This window comes from Sinocyclocheilus grahami, unplaced genomic scaffold (assembly GCF_001515645.1).
Source record: "Sinocyclocheilus grahami isolate Dianchi unplaced genomic scaffold, SAMN03320097.WGS_v1.1 scaffold17.1, whole genome shotgun sequence".
NCBI lineage: Eukaryota > Metazoa > Chordata > Actinopteri > Cypriniformes > Cyprinidae > Sinocyclocheilus > Sinocyclocheilus grahami.
In genome coordinates, this window is record NW_015505196.1 from 6,105,562 (window position 1) to 6,127,574 (window position 22,013).

The 22,013-nt window shown below is 37.9% G+C and overlaps 2 protein-coding genes across 2 annotated transcripts; one reads left to right on the forward strand and one right to left on the reverse strand.

Annotated features, from left to right (window-relative positions):
• The first annotated feature begins 3,891 nt into the window (after positions 1-3,891).
• LOC107552409 (salivary glue protein Sgs-3-like) lies at positions 3,892-11,234 on the forward strand. Its single transcript, XM_016234281.1, has 8 exons — positions 3,892-3,916; positions 8,695-8,754; positions 8,865-8,912; positions 9,074-9,126; positions 9,204-9,259; positions 10,497-10,549; positions 10,755-11,116; positions 11,217-11,234. The coding sequence occupies exons 1-8, from the start codon at positions 3,913-3,915 to the stop codon at positions 11,232-11,234; spliced, it is 654 nt and encodes a 217-aa protein (XP_016089767.1). The 5' UTR covers positions 3,892-3,912.
• A 5,437-nt stretch (positions 11,235-16,671) lies between these two features.
• Positions 16,672-21,167, reverse strand: LOC107552420 (uncharacterized). Its single transcript, XM_016234291.1, has 7 exons — positions 21,158-21,167; positions 20,277-21,011; positions 20,109-20,180; positions 19,968-20,018; positions 19,021-19,875; positions 16,751-18,858; positions 16,672-16,680 (listed from the first exon to the last, which is right to left on the reverse strand). The coding sequence occupies exons 1-7, from the start codon at positions 21,165-21,167 to the stop codon at positions 16,672-16,674; spliced, it is 3,840 nt and encodes a 1,279-aa protein (XP_016089777.1).
• Between the last annotated feature and the right edge of the window lie 846 nt (positions 21,168-22,013).

Sequence of the window (22,013 nt, forward strand, 5' to 3'; positions counted from 1 at the left end):
GCTTGAAGTCCAGTGTTAAGTTTGCACAGTCTGTGATGATTTGGGGTGCAATGTCATCTGCTGGTGTTGGTCCATTGTGTTTTTTGAAAACCAACGTCACTGCACCCGTTTACCAAGAAATTTTGGAGCACTTCATGCTTCCTTCTTCTAACCAACTTTTTGAGGATGCTGATTTCATTTTCCAGCAGGATTTGGCACCCGCCCACACTGCCAAAAGCACCAAAAGTTGGTTAAATGACCATGGTGTTGGTGTGCTTGACTGGCCAGCAAACTCACCAGACCTGAACCCCATAGAGAATCTATGGGGTATTGTCAAGAGGAAAATGAGAAACAAGAGACCAAAAAATGCAGATGAGCTGAAGGCCACTGTAAAAGAAACCTGGGCTTCCATACCACCTCAGCAGTGCCACAAACTGATCACCTCCATGCCACGCCGAATTGAGGCAGTTATTAAAGCAAAAGGAGCCCCTACCAAGTATTGAGTACATGTACAGTAAATGAACATACCTTCCAGAAGGCCAACAATTCACTAAAAATGTTTATTATTGGTTTTATGAAGTATTCTAATTTGTTGAGATTGGTGGGTTTTTGTTAAATGTGAGCCAAAATCATCACAATTAAAAGAACCAAAGACTTAAACTACTTCAGACTGTGTGCATTGAATTTATTTAATACACGAGTTTCACAATTTGAGTTGAATTACTGAAATAAATTAACTTTGCCACGACATTCTAATTTATTGAGATGCACCTGTATGTGTAGAAAACAACACCGTGCGTCTTTTCCATTTACATACAGAGACACGCAGAACATGCTGGATCCATATTTAAATAGTATTTTTGCGGCTTAATATTTACAGATACTAGTCCATATTGTGACTCTATTTAAGTGTACTGACCTACTTTTGATTCATTCATCCAAACTTTGACAAATTCCGTGACATTCCGCGTCATACAGTAAATTCCATTTATATGACTGGATTCCGCGATTCCGTCCGCTTTCTCTGCATCGCGGAAATCATAGATAATATTGAGGTGTTTTGCAACTTCAGTGCAACGTTAGTGGATTGGGATCTATTGCAATTTAAGCAACATCTGCTGCTACCTTACCTTACCTAGAGACAACTGATGCGTGATCACTGAAGCAGCTCCAGTTAGCAAGCGCTTTCGGAGTGAGAGTGAAGTCCGCATTGATTGGTCGGACTCATGACTCCCAACAAATCAGATGAGCCGTGAGCGGAGACTGCTTTAGGCCACAGAGTGGTGAGTTCTTACAGGCTGCATCAGAGTCAAATAGCGCGTTTCAAAATTGAGTTATTTTATCGGCGAATCGGTTTTGAAAATGACTGATACCGATAATCATAAAAATGCTTAATATCGGCGGCGATAATCGGCCAGGCCGATAATCGGTCATCCCCTAGCGGCAACCACATGTGGCGACCCCGGTCTGGAATCCGCTTCGTCCACGGTGAAAGCCGATCCGGCGATCCACAGCGCAAAGTTGATGTATTTCCTCAGCGACCAGCACAGATCAGCTCTAGGCATGATGAAGCGGATATCGTCCTCTTTTGGAAGGCCAAACAAAGTAGTTTAGCTTTAACAACGAAACACAGCGTCTCCACGACATGGCGGTGGCAACAACAATACTACATACAGCGAGAATAAAGGTTACACCTTCTTTCTTTGTGTGAACATTTGGGTGGCGTTATGCAAATCTTCCCACACAGTGATGTAGACATGTGGGGGCGTGTTTAAACAAGGCATTTTAGGAGGGCGTGGAACAGTCTTAACTTTTATAAAGAATATCTCTTTGGGTTTGAGACTTTAGTCTTTGCAACTTTATGGATCTTATCTATGCACGAACAGCTTGTAACACTCCAAAGAGAACGGAATATGTGAAATTGCATCATATGACCCCTTTAATATGTAATTATTTGCACTTCAAGGCAAAACTCACAATGTGCAACTTTTCTATCTGAAAAATAAATGGGTTGTGGTGTTGGTATATGATATGTAGATAATTTGAATGATTATGTTGACTGTTAGCAATTCAGACACTGACAGTATTAGTACTAATTCTGTCTGAATCGAAAACAAAATCAAGACAATTTTCTTCACACGCACAACAAAAACAGGTTTTGCATGTTTTGCAGCTGACGTGGTTAAATGCTCAGCAATGAGGATGCTGTCATTCATTTCAGATTGATATAATAATATTTAGACAGCACATTCATACATGCTATGATTTTCACAAGAGCTGATGTGTTGGTCATTGACCAATACAGCACATGATAGGTTATACTATACTTTACGCATGATTTTACACATTTATCTGAAATCGGAACAATGTCGATATTAATATAGATATTTTTTGTTGATTTACAATACAAATAATGGTTAAATTTTATTTGCACTTACAGTGTTCTTACCTAAGAAAGTACAGGATAATATAGGGTAATTACTTGGGTTAGGTTTAGGGGTAGATTCAGGGTTAGTATTGTAATTACTATAACAAGTGCATAGTATGTAGATGTGGAACAGGACTGTAAAATAAAGTGCTACCCAAATAACAATACAATTTAATTCCTAATAGTCTCCAAATAAAGGTTAATGCTTTCAAAACCATTAACACAGACAGTAAAACCATATTCTGAAATGCGCAAGTCACATTGATATAATAATTGATATTGTATTGATATCTTCTGGGTTAATAATACACACACACGGTGCTACCTGCTTTTTCCCCATGAAGCCAGGAAGGTTCCCTTCCTGACTGGCATCATGTCTTGTATATGAAACTGCTTACTGTATTTCAATATTACTATTGTATCATGTTTCATGTTATCTTTATCAGTTGTTGCTACCACAATAGAATTATTTATCTTCATGCTGTTTATAATACAAACATTTGATATTTTAGATACTTTTAAAGCTATTCTGTCTGGTCTCAGGATTTTTCATTTGAAAATGAACACCACAATTTCGGAATACAACCTACGTTCCTGTATTCTATATAAAAGAAATTTAACATTTTGTGCACTTTACAATAAAATCTCAGTCATTAGTTAATGCTTTATGTAATATGAACTAAAATTAGCAATATATTTCTTACAGCATTTATTCATATTTGTTAGTTAATAAAAATAAAACTGTTCATTGATCATTCATGTAAATTCAAAGAGGATTAGGCAATATCAAAAGATATTAAGACTGTATAAAATGTATTAACAAATGTTGAAATTGACATACGATAATAAATGCTGTTCATTGTTTGTTCATGTTAACAATGTAGTTGACAAATGCAACCTTCTAGTTCAATGTTACTCAAAGAATTGTTTTCTCTAAATGTAATTCATAACACTGAACAGACAATCTGTGAAAGTAACATGCAGCATCAATCATCCTATTATTTAAGGTTAAAAATGTCAGCTGCTTTGTTGCTGTCCTGCCCAGTAGAGGTCTGATTTAAGCTTCTCCATGATAAAAAAAAAGACTGAAATTAAAACATCTGAAAGTATAATTTTGTTAGAGACTATATTAAATTTATTCTTAAAAGCATATTATCTTAATAAAAGTAAAGTGAGAGCAGCTAAGCTTCCCTAAGGCAATTACAGAGAGAGCGTCAAACAAATATGCAATGCTGAAATTCAGGTAACGATGTGCGAATTCAGGAACATGCTTTACATTTCAAGGATGTCTCTGTGCTGCTCCACCTGCGACAGCAGTGAAGAAAATTGCAATGCAGACTAAGCATCAACTGACTGAGCTTTAACTGGAAGAAAAGATCTGACTAGTTTAGTCATCACTCAAAAAGGAAGGAAAATTAGGCTTATCTATATCGTTTATTTTTCGCAATATGATGTGGATTTTATTACATTTATGGTAACCTAAAGAACTGAACAAAGGACTAATAATGGGTAAGGGCATGCAGCTGATAAATGATCACAATACTATGTGTTATTTGTATATATCTCAGAATTGTCACACTGTTAAATTAGACCAAGTATGAAGATTCTTTTTTGGTATATTCAAATTTAATAAAATACTGCCATTTTATCAACTGCCAGATGCAATTGCTAGGACAGCGGTTTTGAATATGTAATAGAGCTGTGCCATGCTATTCTTACATGTTAAAAGTTACTTTAGTGAGATTTTGGGTTTCTCCTTTCCTTCCTGAAAAACATAAGCAATTTATTTATTAGGTTAGTCTCTTTAAATACAATGAATGTGTTCTCGACACATTTTACTGGATGTGTGGTAAACTATGCAAAACTGGTTTTAGCCCTATTGATTTAACACATAACATTCACACGTCATCTTTGTTCATTGTTTTCAAATGGCATTTCCGTGTGAAATCTTTCAGTGCTGGTAATAACTTATTGTAAGCTGTGGACTTTTTAGTGATCTGTATTTGGATGATAAACATCAACACTTAAAATTACTATTAAGGGGGTGTATGAACAATTTATGAAAAAGTCTGGGAACACTTTAAGGCCCTTGTCGTTCAAAAATATTGGGGCAAACGTAGACATTTCTAAAAAGTGGATAAAGAGTTTTACTGGTCAACATTAAAAAAGTAAAGAAAACTATTAATTGTTTTCTCATATTGTAATCTGTGTAATGACTTCTACAAAACTATGCAGAAATCATCATCAAGCATGTTTAACCATGTTCATATTTAGAAAGCACAAATGTGACCCTGGACCACAAAACCAGTCTTAAGTGTCAATTCTTCAAAATTGAGATTTCTACATCATATGAAAGCTGAATAAATAAGCTTTCCATTGATGTATAGTTTGTTAGGTTAAGACCATATTTGGCTGAGATACAACTATTTGAATATCTGGAATATTGAGAAAATCGCCTTTAAAGTTGTCCAAATGAAATCTTTAGCAATGCATATTATTAAACAAAAATTAAGTTTTGATATATTTACGGTAGGAAATATCTTCATGGAACATGATCTTTACTTAGAAACATAAAAGAAAAATCTATAATTTTGACCCATACAATGTATTTTTGGCTATTGCTACAAATATACAGTACCTGTGCGACTTAAGATTGGTTTTGTGGTCCAGGGTCACAAATACTCATAATTCAGTCAGGCTGCCAACACAAACAAACAAATAACACATATATCTCAATGCATACAAATAATATCCAAAAATGTCCACAGCACTATTTTTTTTCCCTCAAAACTGGTTTATACTGAAAGCTCTCTATATTCTAAGGATTTGTTACTTGATGTTGTATTTTCTTGGGAATTAATTTCCTGCAACATCATCTAAGAGCAGCAGTTGTCAACCAAGAGGCCTCAAAATGACTTAAAATGATTGTTAGGAAAAAGAGAAGAAGAAGAATTAAAATAAGCTAAAGCATCTAATTATTTCAACATTCAACTTACATTCAAAAATGGACAATTTTATAATGAATATTTTTTTCTGATAATGCCAAGCTCTAAAATATTTTATCAGGTAGATAATACACAGCTTTTAGTGTTTTACTGTACTAGCAACTGTAAGGCAGTATGACGTAATGTAAAATATATACATAGCCTACATAAAATTATGTTACATTGTTCAGCTAATTATGTACAGCACTGCACATTATAACATGTCAATGTGCATGTGTTTCTTGCAAAAAAGCAAAAACAAAACTATGGCATGTCATGAAGTCAGACACTTGGTGGGTTTTTGAGTTCACTTGAACCACTTGAATTTGTGAGCACAACAAACAAACCCAAATTCCTACAGTTAACCATGGAATAGTGCTGCTTCATGCTTGCTGCTTAAGGTCTAGAGGCTTCATTTATTAATGAACAAAAATTGATATACAGACAAAGTGTTGCTCGTATATTTGAATTTATTCTTAACACTTTTGTCTGCTATTTTGAATTGAATTGAATACCTTTATCGTTGCAAGTAGCATGCAACAAAATTTCATATCTCTCATGGAAATGCAACTATATCCATCTACATTCACCCTCATAAAAACCATGCATATAAATAAATAAATAAACATAAAAAATGAGATGAATTAGTCCTATAAGAAACCTAAAAACCAATATTAAAGTGACTTGTGCATTTCTTTGCAGTAGTATGGCACAGTCCATCCTTTCAAAATTTTAGGGGTAGTTATGAAGAAAGAAAAACGTGGAGGAAAGAATTCAGTTTGAGTATGGCTGTTGGGTAAAAGCTGTTTCTGAATCTGGAGGTGCGAGTCTTTTAAGCTCTGTAGCATCTTCCAGATGGCAGTAGTGCAAACAGATTGTGAAAAGGGTGAGTGCTGTCCAAGCGGCAACCTCCCACTCTATTTTGCGAAGTGACTTAAACTGTAATTCGTCAGCTGGCCGCTAGAGGCTGGCTGCAAAAGGGAGTCAATCCCATAGACTTCCCATGTTAAAATGCCCAAATTTACAGCAGAAAAAAACATATTTACAGCCTGGTTCAAAAAACTATTTTGGTCTATATACTGTAGCTAATTTTGCCCTTCATGACAACTGTGAGGGGGGTGAATTCTGTTTATAACTCATCCTTGATAATAGTACAGGCTCTGCTCTGACAGCGAAGCCTGTAGATGTCATCAAGGGTGGGGGTAGTGAAAGTCTGATAATCTTTTGTGAGATTTTAATAACCCTTTGCAGTGCAGCTCTTTCAGCCATTGAACAATTTCCATACCAGACTGTATGGACTAATGCAGTATGTTAGAATACTTTCTGCCGTACAGTGATAGAACGACTTCAACAGTCTGGCAGAGAGATGGGCCTTTCTCAAAGTTCGGAGAAAGTAAAGTCTCTGTTGGGACTTTTTGACCAGAGCAGCAGTGATAACAGTCCACTTAAGGTCACTAACATGGATGCCCAAGAACTTAAAACAGTACACTCTCTCCACCTCCTCTCACTTTATTTCCAAGGGCTGAAGTTCCTCTCGATGTCGCCTGAAGTCTATGACTAGCTCCTTTGTCTTAAATTGTTGTCTGTGCACCATTCAACCAATCTATACACGTCATCTCTATAGGCAACCTCATTGCTATTTGATTGTCTAACTAAATTACTTAAAGAGCAGGTCATATGGTATTTTAAAGTGTCCTAATATTGTGTTGGCGTCCCCTACAGCAGGTTTAAATGCATCTACGGTCAGAAAACATTGTAATTTTCTCAGAATATACATTTAACATTAGAGTAATTTGCCAATGATTTCTAAACGATTCGTTCCAAGCATAGACTGTATAAAAACATGGAAGTAGTGTCCGTGACATCACCCGTAGGGTTCCGAAGTGAGTTTTTGAAGCTCAAAAGTGGGCAGAGCCGGCCGTCGCCATCTTGACAGTGCGTCACCACGCGTAACTCCCGGATAATCGAAGATGGGCAAAGAGGCGGGAGCTGGTTGTTGAAACCACACCCACCTAGCTCGATGGTGGTGACAGCAGCGGCAATCCACCTGTCACTCAAGTGGCCACGCCCTTAATTATGCAGCACTTTAAGGCTTAATATAATTTAAACGGATGAGTTATAAAAAAATTTTTAGGAAATAGTGGGTTCACAGCTAAATTATCAGAACTACTTCAGTAAGACAATAATATCATGCTTTACCTGGAAACCTGTAGCTGCACTAGGTGTACATCACATATTAGCACAAAAACGTTTTGAGCACTCAATTGAAAATGTACACATAACATATCAATCATACTTACAGGTTGTGCTTCGGAGAGCTTGTTAGTCCAAATTAAGAAGATTAGAAGAAGCCAATGAAGATAAAAGCCAAGATTAGAGAAGCAGTCCTTGGTAAAATGACATGCACAACAAAAGGTTTGAATTGTATATCTGTGGTATCCTTCAACACAGCGTCTTCTCGACATGATGTAAACACACTAACTAGCGGAAGTGTTTGTGGGCAGGTCAGACTCGCCAGTGGGCAGGGATTATGCAAATGTGTTACCCAGTGACGTATACCGGTAACAGGCAAAATATTCGAAAATATGACCACTCGTTAAGGCGATTCAGAATTGACTCTCTCTTTTGAGAGACAATATCTTTATTTATCATGCACTTTTTTGATTAACAACTTTGCAGATTGTTTTCATTTAAGGATAGCTACCTTATAAACTGCAAAAGAGATATTTTTTCAAAAACCCATATGACCTGCTCTTTAAAATCCAGCAGGTTAAATTTCAGATAGAATAGCAGGAAAAGAAAGTGTACATGTCTTAGTTAAATGAGAATATGTATATTTATATTTATACATTCATGTATATAAAATATTTAAGAATTGAATCTCTTGAACAAAAATGCAAAGAGAATATGCACATCAAAAACTGAATGAATCTAACACTGACCAGCTGACATTAAGATTTTGCTAATACTTCTATAATGTGGCCTGTGATAAAAAAAAGAAGAAAAAAAAGAAAAGCCAGTTTGACCCGTTTGTTCTGTTCAAGTTGCTTCGTCATCTTCCTAGCAAGCTGAAGAGAACATTTATTTCCCCCAGCCATTCAGGCATTGACATTTTTGTGACTGGTAATACCAAAAACAACTGAGCTAAAAGAAAATAAATCTGATAACATCACCAGCATCAGTATAAGCATAAATGATGCTTTCTGACTGTAATATTATATCCAGTGTCCCAAAGTCCCCCTGCTAGAAGCACCGCCTTCTTTTGTTGTTAAGTTTGTGTAATAATTTTTCATGTATTTGCAGGAACACGGGGTGACATGAAAAGGACCATGTCCCCCTTAGTGGTTCTATTTATTATTATAGGTAAATATCTATTCAAGTTTTTAATGTTTGTACAACATACAGTTGCAAAATGTTTACAATGTTTACTGCAAAAAGAGTCAAACTAATGGTAATTATATCTATTCCATCAGGATTGTTGGGGCCAACATGTGAAAATCTAAATAATTTGACGGATTCAGGTAAAAACAAATTATCTGTCATTGTCTACAGTGGTAGACTAGTAACACCAGTAAATTAAAAAAACATTTTTTTAAAGAAATATAATCAATAACTGCTGTTTTCACATACCCTATTTTTATAACTAATATCATTTTTATTATTACCTCTTTCACATCATCAGCAGTTTCACATCATATGCCCTCACCAGACCAAAATGACAGGACCCAATTGAATGTAAGGTCATAGCACATTTACAATTTTTCACTATCAATTGAATACATTTTAAATGGCATTTATCTTTATTTCTATAGGACAGAGCACTGGAATACTGGCCTGTGGCCAACCGTACAGAAATTAAAATTTTTAGGTAAGTCAGAAAACATCTCGTTCTGCTCTTACTATTTTTGACCTGAGATCTCACAAAGTCAGGATACAACTACTATGTAGGGCCAGATTTAAAGCGCATAAAAGCTCAAAATTAGTGTTCTGTTTAACTTAAATGTGAGAGAAATTTATTACTATACAGTAGAACAGGGTTCCTCAAATCTTGCCCTGGAGGGCCAATGCGCTGCAGAGTTTAGCTCCAACCCTGATCAAACTTACTTACCTGTGATTTTCTAATGATCCTGAAGACATTGATTAGCTTGCTCAGGTGTGTTTGATTAGGGTTAGAGCTAAACTCTGCAGGAAAGTGGATCTTGTGGGCCAGATTTGAGGATCCCTGCAGTAAAACGTATTTCTCAAAGTAATAATAATAATAATAAAATTATTAAAACTTTATTTTTAAAGGAATAATCACACTATTTTTCTCATTAATTGCAATAGTAAACCTCAGTTGTACAGCACTTTGTTTGCCAACAAATAAAAGGAATTGTTCAATTTTCATTTGATTACATTTTAAAAGATTGAATTGTTAATGTTTTATGTCTTCATTTGATTACTGCCGTTTTTGGTAATAAAGTTGTATTAAATTATAAATACAGAAACATTAAAGCAAACAACAAAGAATTTCTAAAAAAAAAAGATTGCATGTGACCATATTATTGTACAAATTGTAATAAAATATTAAGTTGTTAAATTTTTATGAATTCAATTTATTAGACATGTTTTTAGATTATTCAAATTTATTTCAACCATTAAAATGGAATGCAGAAAAATTAAGACGGAAAACAATTAATATGAAAACAATACAACTGAATTTGAGAAAAAAAATGAAACAGATTTTATAAGGCCATTTTTTTGTTAAACTTATTAAATTGTGGCTAAATTGTTTAAGTTTTATGATTTTAATTATTTGCTATTTGAATTACTAATTTCATTAATTCAACCATAGTCAAGAAAAAATTTAACCCAGAATTTCCTATCTCCAATGGCGTCTAGGAGTACAAATTGTAGCTTAGTCTTAGTCACTGTTATAATTATGAAAAAGACCTTGAAAAAATTTTCTCCCTTGCAAAAAGGTTTGAGAACTCTTATAGTGACTGATTTGAATTTTACTTTTAAGATTTTTTTGCCTTGTCTAATAGACTCAATGCATTTCTTTTGAACAAAATGTGTTTTTTCTTCATGCAAAATAATATATTAACAATAATTTCATCTTTCAGGAGAGGACCACTAGTTATTTCCAGAAAATACTGGTACCCCGTTTTAGAAATAGGTAAGAAATTAATATTTAAGTAATTCTCTAAATTTCATTAAACCCTGTGTAAAGCCTGATGTCAGATATTTTCTATTTGAATATATATATATATATTTATTTATTTATTTTTATTATGAAGGTACTATGAATGTACTATGAAGGTCTGTTGATATGATTTTATCTGCATGCTTAGTAAAACATTTCTTTCTCCTTTTTTTGGCAGCAATTAAAAAAGCACCTCCCATATCCCCTGCAATTACCTCAGCCGCAACATCAACAAAATCATTCAGCTCATCACCAGCAACAACAACTATGTTGCCCACTTCATCTTTCCCAGCAACTGCACAAATAACTACTTTAGGGCCTTCAACAACCAAAACAAAGTCTACCATTTCAACAGAGCCCCTAACAACCAGCATTCAAGAACATATCAGCAAACAGAAGACCACTACAAGACAAATATCAGAAACCACAACAGAGCTGCAAACTTCAGCAGTGCCAGCAACAATCACCACTTCAAAAACAACAATCTTACCAACTACCAACTCAAGACAACAAACAACCATTACACATTCTACAACTTCAGCAATGCTGCCAAAAACTTCCACTTCAAACAATATAGCAATAGAAACCTCAAGGCAACTAACAGCCACCACATCAAAGCTCACAATGTCTGTATTTCCAGGAACAGCCACTCCATTAAACACACCAGCAACTACCGCAATACAGCTAACAAGCAACATAATACCCACAACCACTAGAAATACATTGGGATTGACATTAAAATGGACACCAGTGGAGACTGCTGCATCAGAGGGTGCTTCAACCAGTACGCAGACAACAACTGTAAAGGATGGCTCAAACGCTCCAAAAGTAACAACAACTGCCATTTCATCTGCAAATCTGCCAGCTACATCAGGTGCGGGAGTTAGTTTTGAAAGTACAACAGCTGAAACAACATCCACAACTGCATCACTGGTTTCAGATACAACTTTATGGTCTACAGTGGCACCTGGAACAACAAATGCAGCAACAACAATTATAGTGCCCCAAACAGGTTTGACAAAATATGTTATGACTATATACAACTGTTCAAACATTTAGGAATGTTATTGATTTGTTAATGTTTTTGAAAGATGTCTCTTATGCTCTCCAAGGCTGCATTAATTTTAATAATTTAATCAAAAATGAAACATTATTACAATATAAAATGACCACTTTTTTAATTTAGTGTGTTTTAATATGTAATTCATTTCTGTGATGACAAAGCTGAACTTTCAGCAGTCACTACTCCAGTATTCAGTGTCACATGATTCTTAAAGGGGTCATATCTGATGCGATTTCAAGTTTTCCTTGCTCTTTGGAGTGTTACAAGCTGTTCGTGAATAGATAAGATCCCTAAAGTTGCAAAGACTAAAGTCTCAAATCCAAAGAGATATTCTTTATAAAAGTTAAGACTCGTCCATGCCCCCCTAAAACGCCTTGTATAAACACGCCCCCACATGTCTACGTCATTGTGTGGGAGGATTTGCATAACACCGCCCAAATGTATATGCAAAGAAAGAAGGCGTACCTTTGATTCTCGCTGTAGTATTATTGCCACCGCCATATCATGGAGATGCTGTGTTTCGTTGTGAAAGTGAAACTACTTTGTTTGGTCTTCCAAAAGAGGACACAACTAGAAATCAGTGGTTAAGTTGTATTTACAACACTATTCCAGAACAGTTCAAACCAAATATTCAGATGTGTGCAACGCATTTTACGGAGGACGAGGACTGTTTCCTGGGAGAGTAGCCTACAATGCCTGTGTTCCGGTGAATTCAGTTCCCAAAGAGATATTCTTTATAAAAGTTAAGACTCATCCATGCCCCCCTAAAACGCCTTGTATAAACACGCCCCCACATGTCTACGTCATTGTGTGGGAGGATTTGCATAACACCGCCCAAATGTATATGCAAAGAAAGAAGGCGTACCTTTGATTCTCGCTGTAGTATTATTGCCACCGCCATATCATGGAGATGCTGTGTTTCGTTGTGAAAGTGAAACTACTTTGTTTGGTCTTCCAAAAGAGGACACAACTAGAAATCAGTGGTTAAGTTGTATTTACAACACTATTCCAGAACAGTTCAAACCAAATATTCAGATGTGTGCAACGCATTTTACGGAGGACGAGGACTGTTTCCTGGGAGAGTAGCCTACAATGCCTGTGTTCCGGTGAATTCAGTTCCCCTGTTTCCCTTTCAGCGTGCATGCTGACCCTATACAATCTATGATGCTGACAAATAATGCTGATTCACAGCCTGTAAGTACGTTTTCATATTTAAAGGATTTGCCACTGATGATTCAAACGCAAGTTTTGAGCAGTGTAGAGTAGTGCTTGTTGTTTGTCGTTTCTTCGATCACAAATGCAGACATGGTTTTATGTTTACGCGGCGTGATGCAATGCAACGCGTAAAAAGACAGTATAAGTCATTATAATCAGTAATTATGTCCTCACTGGATGCAACAAATGCCTCGTTTATAATGGGTTTTATTGGTTTTGTCTGGTCACGCCGGGACATGGCATCACAGTATGGTAAGGGGTGTAACATTTCCGTCACACGCTTGAGGTATTCGCATTGCACAACGCACTGGATAGCTGGCCAATCAGAGCACACCTCGCTTTTCAAACCGATGAGCTTTGTAAAAATCGAGGCGTTTCAGAAAGGCGGGGCATAGAGGAGAAACAATAATGTACAGTATGTGGAAAACAATGTCATATGACCCCTTTAATTCTTAAAGTGATAGGGGGTCCGAGAAATTATTTGCTATAGCCTAAAGTATTTCCAGACTGTAAAGTCGCTTTTTTTATCATGATACATAGGCCTACTGTGATTTATTCCAAAGTGACTTATATGATGCATTTAATGTAAAATAATCTAAAGGAATGCTTGTGGCATGCGCCGGAAAGATGCTCAAGGAGACCGAGACGCGCTAAAGCAGCGCATTCTGTTGTTCTCTTTATTTTTCAAAGGCATGACATTTTGTAGTTATTTTGAACGTAACGTTACACAATTAAAAATATACATTTTACCATACGACTATAAATGACAGAGTATTAAGTTATTTCCCCTCGATGGGGAAAACATCCAAGTGAACATCAACCAGTACTCAATATTAATTTAAACTGCTTTAAATATGACTGCTGCTTATTTTCTGTGCACTTCTGCGCTTGACTGTAGTCGCGTCTGTCTGCTTATTGAGTTTATTTAACCCATCGCAATGTATTGGAACTGTGTGCACTAGAGTGACTACTCACCTTAATGTTGTTCTAAAGGCTTATTACTTAATAACACAAAAATGTCCTGCTCACACTTGCCAATTTAATGGCAGAGAATGGTGACTTTAGTTTTTTATTTTATTTTTTTGAAGCGGATGCATATCTGTCGTAAAATAATCCTATGCATCTCGTGGCGTATATTCCAAACATTCTGAAGATATACTGAGGGTTTGGTGAGAAACAAACTGAAATGGAAAGTTATTATATTTTATGAAAATTTTGCGTTGCAGTGCGAGTGCGCAGCAGCTCACGCCGCGTACAAGTGCATATCCTTTTGAGATATCATATAAATTATAATCAATTTTAATAAAACACAAGACTACATTGTATAACTTTAACAAGCAGCAGTGGAGGACTATTATTCTGCTGTGTGATACTGCTAAGGCAGGTTTGATCTTCGGCTGACACACAAGAATGAACCTCATTCGTTCTCACACGTCAAGCAAGCATTGAGCTCACGTTCGCCATAACTGATGTGTGTGTTAGTTCATGTATATGTGAATAAAAGCCTAAATGAAATCTGTTCATCATATACGGGTGCATCTCAATAAATTAGAATGTCGTGGAAAAGTTCATCGACCACATCCAGAAACGCACGAGCGGGAAGCCATCTTTAAAAAGACGCCCGTCGCTCGTGGAGCTCTTTTAGATATTTGCTCTTTTAGGAAAAAAGGAAACACTCTTTTAGAGAGAGCGCTGAAGCGCCCAGGGGAGGTCGTGGCGAGACCGCAGAATGGCAGCTGCAGCACGCCGAAGATGAGCAGCACTGAATGGCAACCCCCGCTGACGCGCCGTAACACCAACGCCAACTGTTTCTTCCAAACACTCGCGGAGATTCGTCCTGAGATGGCTCGGCTCCCGAAGCGAAAAGCTGATGTGCGTTTGCACGCGCTCTCCCTCAAATTGTGAAACTCGTGTATTAAATAAATTCAATGCACACAGACGGAAGCAGTTTAAGTCTTTGGTTCTTTTAATTGTGATGATCAAGAGGAAAATGAGAAACATTTTTAGAGACCAAAAAATGCAGATGAGCTTAAGGCCACTGTCAAAGAAACCTGGGCTTCCATACCACCTCAGCAGTGCCACAAACTGATCACCTCCATGCCACGCCGAATTGAGGCAGTAATTAAAACAAAAGGAGCCCCTACCAAGTATTGAGTACATGTACATTAAATGGACATACTTTCCAGAAGGCCAACAATTCACTAAAAATGTTTTTTATTGGTCTTATGAAGTATTCTAATTTGTTCAGATAGTGAATTGGTGGGTTTTTGTTAAATGTGAGCCAAAATCATCACAATTAAAAGAACCAAAGACTTAAACTACTTCAGTCTATGTGCATTTAATTTATTTAATACACGAGTTTCACAATTTGAGTTGAATTACTGAAATAAATGAACTTTTCCACGACATTCTAATTTATTGAGATGCACCTGTAAAGTGATCAAGTCTCTTCTGAAAACTGCTCGATTTCAATGGATTCATTTTACAATTTCTTTATGATTTTTTGAAGCATAAAAGTGGTAGTTGTGTACACTGTCAATGGAGGGACAGAAACTCATTAGAATTCATTAGAAATATCTTAATTTGTGTTCCAAAGATGAGCAAAAGTCTTAAGGGTTCGGAATGACACGAGGCTGAATAAATGATGACAGAATTTAAATTTTTGGGTGAACTGTCCCTTTGAGATAATGATGATCAGCTTCAGGAAAAGCAGAGAGACAATTTGTTTAATAAGGAAATGTTTTTGGTTTGGCCATTTTGGCATTTCTTTGTAACAGGGCCGTTAATAATAAATAAACATGGCAATGGAAAGCAACAGCATGAAAAGTAACCAAGCAAATAATATTTAAAAGAACATTGATAACGGAACATTTTTAAGGTGCAGTGTGTAATATTTAGGAGGATCTATTGACAGAAATGCAATATAATATACATAACTATGTTTTCAGAGGTGTATAAAGACGTTACATAATGAACCGTCCTGTTTTTATTAACTTAGAATGAGCAATTTATATCTACATACACCGCGGGTCCCCTTACATGGAAGTCACCACCATATTTGTACAGTAGCTCTTAAAGGACAGAACGCATTTCGTCACTATGTTGTTCTTGCGAATAAAACACTGACACAATGATGAACAAGTAACAATAATATTCGCAATAACATATTGATTTATTTATTAATTAAGTAAATATAATTCCTTAATTTACCTTTGTAAAGAAATCTCATCGCTGGCTATCTCTGCTGTCTCAGACTACGACATCTTAGTCCTGTATCGGCCACCGTAGCTTCTCTAAAGGGAAGGGTGGGCGGGAGACTGAGCCGTTGGTTGCAATTCGCAACCTCACCGCTATGCCGCTAAAATTTACACACTGCACCTTCAAGAAAGGGGGAAAAATTAAAAAAGAAAACAGTTGATAAAACAGTTGATTACTGATTACAAATAATATTGTTACTCTAAAAGATTTTTCATCTTTTTTATTGTTAATATTGTACACTAATTTGATGCATATTTGATACCTATAGGGGTAACGGCAATACTTCAGCCTACACAAACAATAGCTACAACAGAGGCAGTGACAATCAGTGCAGTACAATCTGCATCATCACCTCAAGTCACAACAGAACCTTTAACGGCCAAAACTGATTCAATAACACCAAGTAAAACAACAGTGTCTGCATCAGAAACAGCACCACCAACAACAAAAATACTGACATCTAATGATATTTTTACAGCGGCAACAAGCGCAACTACGTTAACATCAACAGGATCAACATCAGCATTGCCAGCAAATGTTACCAATGAGCCAGAACAATTCAGGATAACTACAACAGAAGATACAGTGACAACAACAACAGGTCTAGTAGAGTCTGCTACTACACCCAAAGATTCTACCTTGGTGCCAGTGACATCAGCATTGCCAGAAACTGAATTGGGCACAACCACTGCAGCAAATGTTAGCAATAAACCAGAAACAATCAGGATAAATACAAGAGAAGATACAATGACAACAAGAACAGGTCTAGTAGAGTCTGCTACTACACCCAAACCTTCTACCTTGGTACCAGTGACATCAGCTTTGCCAGCAACTGTATTGGGCACAACCACATCAGCAACTGTTAGCAATGAACCAGAAACAATTAGAATAACTACAACAGAAGATACAGTGACAACAACAACAGGCCTAGTAAAGTCTGCTACTACACCCAAAGCTTCTACATTTGTAACAGTGACATCAGCATTGTCAGCAACTGAATTGGGCACAACCACTGCAGCAACTGTTAACAATAAACCAGAAACAATCAGGATAAATACAACAGAATATACACTGTCAACAACAACAGGTCTAGTAGAGTCTGCTACTACACCCAAACCTTCTCCCTTGGTACCAGTGACATCAGCATTGCCAGCAACTGCATTGGGCACAACAACATCAGCAACTGTTAGCAATGAGCCGGAAAAAATCAGGATAACTACAACAGAAGATACAGTGACAACAACAACAGGTCTAGTAGAGTCTGCTACTACACCCAAACCTTCTCCCTTGGTACCAGTGACATCAGCATTGCCAGCAACTGCATTGGGCACAACAACATCAGCAACTGTTAGCAATGAGCCGGAAAAAATCAGGATAACTACAACAGAAGATACAGTGACAACAACAACAGGTCTAGTAGAGTCTGCTACTACACCCAAACCTTCTCCCTTGGTACCAGTGACATCAGCATTGCCAGCAACTGCATTGGGCACAACAACATCAGCAACTGTTAGCAATGAGCCGGAAAAAATCAGGATAACTACAACAGAAGATACAGTGACAACAACAACAGGTCTAGTAGAGTCTGTTACTACACCCAAAGCTTCTACCTTGGTACCAGTGACATCAGATTTGCCAGCAACTGCATTGCGCACAACAACATCAGCAACTGTTAGCAATGAACCAGAAACAATCAGGATAAATACAACAGAAGATACAGTGACAACAACAATAGGCCTAGTAAAGTCTGCTACTACACCCAAAGCTTCTACATTTTTAACAGTGACATCAGCACTGCCAGCAACTGCATTGGGCACAACAACATCAGCAACTGTTAGCAATGAGCCAGAAACAATCAGGATAACTACAACAGAAGATACAGTGACAACAACAACAGGCCTAGCAGAGTCTGCTACTACACCCAAAGCTTCAACCTTGGTACCAGTGACATCACCATTGCCAGCAACTGTATTAGGCACAACAACATCAGCAACTGTTAGCAATGAGCCAGAAACAATCAGGATAACTACAACAGAAGATACAGTGACGACAACAACAACAGGTCTAGTAGAGTCTGCTACTACACCTAAAGCTTCAACCTTGGTACCAGTGACCTCAGCATTGCCAGCAACTGCATTGGGCACAACCAGATCAGCAACTGTTAGCAATGAGCCAGAAACAATCAGGATAACTACAACAGAAGATACAGTGACGACAACAACAACAGGTCTAGTAGAGTCTGCTACTACACCTAAAGCTTCAACCTTGGTACCAGTGACCTCAGCATTGCCAGCAACTGCATTGGGCACAACCAGATCAGCAACTGTTAGCAATGAGCCAGAAACAATCAGGATAACTACAACAGAAGATACAGTGACGACAACAACAACAGGTCTAGTAGAGTCTGCTACTACACCTAAAGCTTCAACCTTGGTACCAGTGACCTCAGCATTGCCAGCAACTGCATTGGGCACAACCAGATCAGCAACTGTTAGCAATGAGCCAGAAACAATCAGGATAACTACAACAGAAGATACAGTGACGACAACAACAACAGGTCTAGTAGAGTCTGCTACTACACCTAAAGCTTCAACCTTGGTACCAGTGACCTCAGCATTGCCAGCAACTGCATTGGGCACAACCAGATCAGCAACTGTTAGCAATGAGCCAGAAACAATCAGGATAACTACAACAGAAGATACAGTGACGACAACAACAACAGGTCTAGTAGAGTCTGCTACTACACCTAAAGCTTCAACCTTGGTGCCAGTGACATCAGCATTGCCAGCAACTGTATTGGGCACAACCACATCAGTAACTGTTAGCAATAAACCAGAAACAATTAGAATAACTACAATAGAAGATACAGTAACAACAACAACAGACCAAGTAGAGTCTGCTACTACACCTAAAGCTTCAACCTTGGTACCAGTGACATCCGCATTGCCAGCAACTGTATTGGGCACAACCACATCAGTAACTGTTAGCAATGAACCAGAAACAATCAGGATAAATACTGCAGAAGATACAGTGACAACAACAACAGGTCTAGTAGAGTCTGCTACTACACCTAAAGCTTCAACCTTGGTACCAGTGACATCCGCATTGCCAGCAACTGTATTGGGCACAACCACATCAGTAACTGTTAGCAATGAACCAGAAACAATCAGGATAAATACTGCAGAAGATACAGTGACAACAACAACAGGTCTAGTAGAGTCTGCTACTACACCTAAAGCTTCAACCTTGGTACCAGTGACATCCGCATTGCCAGCAACTGTATTGGGCACAACCACATCAGTAACTGTTAGCAATGAACCAGAAACAATCAGGATAAATACTGCAGAAGATACAGTGACAACAACAACAGGTCTAGTAGAGTCTGCTACTACACCTAAAGCTTCAACCTTGGTACCAGTGACATCCGCATTGCCAGCAACTGTATTGGGCACAACCACATCAGTAACTGTTAGCAATGAACCAGAAACAATCAGGATAAATACTGCAGAAGATACAGTGACAACAACAACAGGTCTAGTAGAGTCTGCTACTACACCTAAAGCTTCAACCTTGGTGCCAGTGACATCAGCATTGCCAGAAACTGCATTGGGCACAACCAGATCAGCAACTGTTAGCAATGAACCAGAAACAATCAGGATAAATACTGCAGAAGATACAGTGACAACAACCACAGGCCTAGTAGAGTCCGCTACTACACTCAAAGCTTCAACCTTGGTACCAGTGACATCAGCATTGCCAGCTACTGTATTGGGCACAACACCATCAGCAATACAGTGACAACAACCACAGGCGTAGTAGAGTCCGCTACTACACTCAAAGCTTCAACCTTGGTACCAGTGACATCAGCATTGCCAGCAACTGTATTGGGCACAACAACATCAGCAACTGTTAGCAATAAACCAGAAACAATAAGGATAAATACAACAGAAGATACAGTGACAACAACAACAGGCCTAGTTGAGTCTGCTACTTCACCCAACGATTCTACCTTGGTTCCAGTGACATCAGCATTGCCAGCAACTGCATTGGGCACAATGACATCAGCAACTGTTAGCAATGAACCAGAAACAATAAGGATAAATACAACAGAAGATACAGTGACAACAACAACAAGTCTAGTTGAGTCTGCTACTACACCCAAACCTTCTCCCTTGGTACCAATGACATCACCATTGCCAGCAACAGCATTGGGCACAACCACTGCTGCAACTGTTAGCAATGAACCAGAAACAATCAGGAAAGCTACAACAGAAGATACAGTGACAACAACAACAGGTCTAGTAGAGTCTGCTACTACACCTACAGCTTCAACCTTGGTACGAGTGACATCAGCATTGCCAGCGACTGTATTGGGCACAACCACATCAGCAACTGTTAGCAATAAACCAGAAACAATCAGGATAAATGCAACAGAAGATACAGTGACAACAACAACAGGTCTAGTAGAGTCTGCTACTACACCTACAGCTTCAACCTTGGTACGAGTGACATCAGCATTGCCAGCAACTGAATTGGGCACAACCACTGCAGCAACTGTTAGCAATAAACCAGAAACAATCAGGATAAATGCAACAGAAGATACAGTGACAACAACAACAGGCCTAATAGAGTCTGCTACTACACTCAAAGTTTCAACCTTGGTACCAGTGACATCAGCATTGCCAGCAACTGTATTGGGCACAACAACATCAGCAACTGTTAGCAATAAACCAGAAACAATCAGGATAAAACCAGAAACAATTAGAATAACTACAACAGAAGGTACAGTGACAACAACAACAGACCAAGTAGAGTCTGCTACTACACCCAAAGCTTCTACATTTATAACAGTGACATCAGCATTGCCAGCAACTGAATTGGGCACGACCACTGCAGCAACTGTTAGCAATAAACCAGAAACAATAAGGATAAATACAACAGAAGATACAGTGACAACAACAACAGGTCTAGTAGAGTCTGCTACTACACCCAAAGATTCTACCTTGGTACCAGTGACATCAACATTGCCAGCAACTGCATTGGGCTTAACAACATCAGCAACTGTTAGCAATGAGCCGGAAAAAATCGGGATAACTACAACAGAAGATAAAGTGACAACAACAACAGGTCTAGTAGAGTCTGCTACTAAACCCAAACCTTCTCCCTTGGTACCAGTGACATCAGCATTGCCAGAAACTGCATTGGGCACAACCACTGCAGCAACTGTTAGCAATAAACCGGAAACAATCAGAATAACTACAACAGAAGATACAGTGACAACAACAACAGGTCTAGTAGAGTCTGCTACTAAACCCAAACCTTCTCCCTTGGTACCAGTGACATCAGCATTGCCAGAAACTGCATTGGGCACAACCACTGCAGCAACTGTTAGCAATAAACCGGAAACAATCAGAATAACTACAACAGAAGATACAGTGACAACAACAACAGGCCTAGTAGAGTCTGCTACTACACCCAAAGTTTCAATATTTGTACCAGTGACATCAGCATTGCCAGCAACTGCATTGGGCACAACCACCGCTGCAACTGTTAGCAATGAATTGGAAACAATCAGGATAACTACAACAGAAGATACAGTGACAAAAACAACAGGCCTAGTAAAGTCTGCTACTACACTACACCCAAAGATTCTACCTTGGTACCAGTGACATCAGCATTGCCACCACCTGCATTGGGTACAACCACATCAGCAACTGTTAGCAATGAACCAGGAACAATCAGGATACATACAACAGAAGATAAAGTGACAACAACAACAAGTCTAGTTGAGTCTGCTACTACACCCAAACCTTCTCCCTTGGTACCAATGACATCACCATTGCCAGCAACAGCATTGGGCACAACCAGATCAGCAACTGTTAGCAATGAACCAGAAACAAT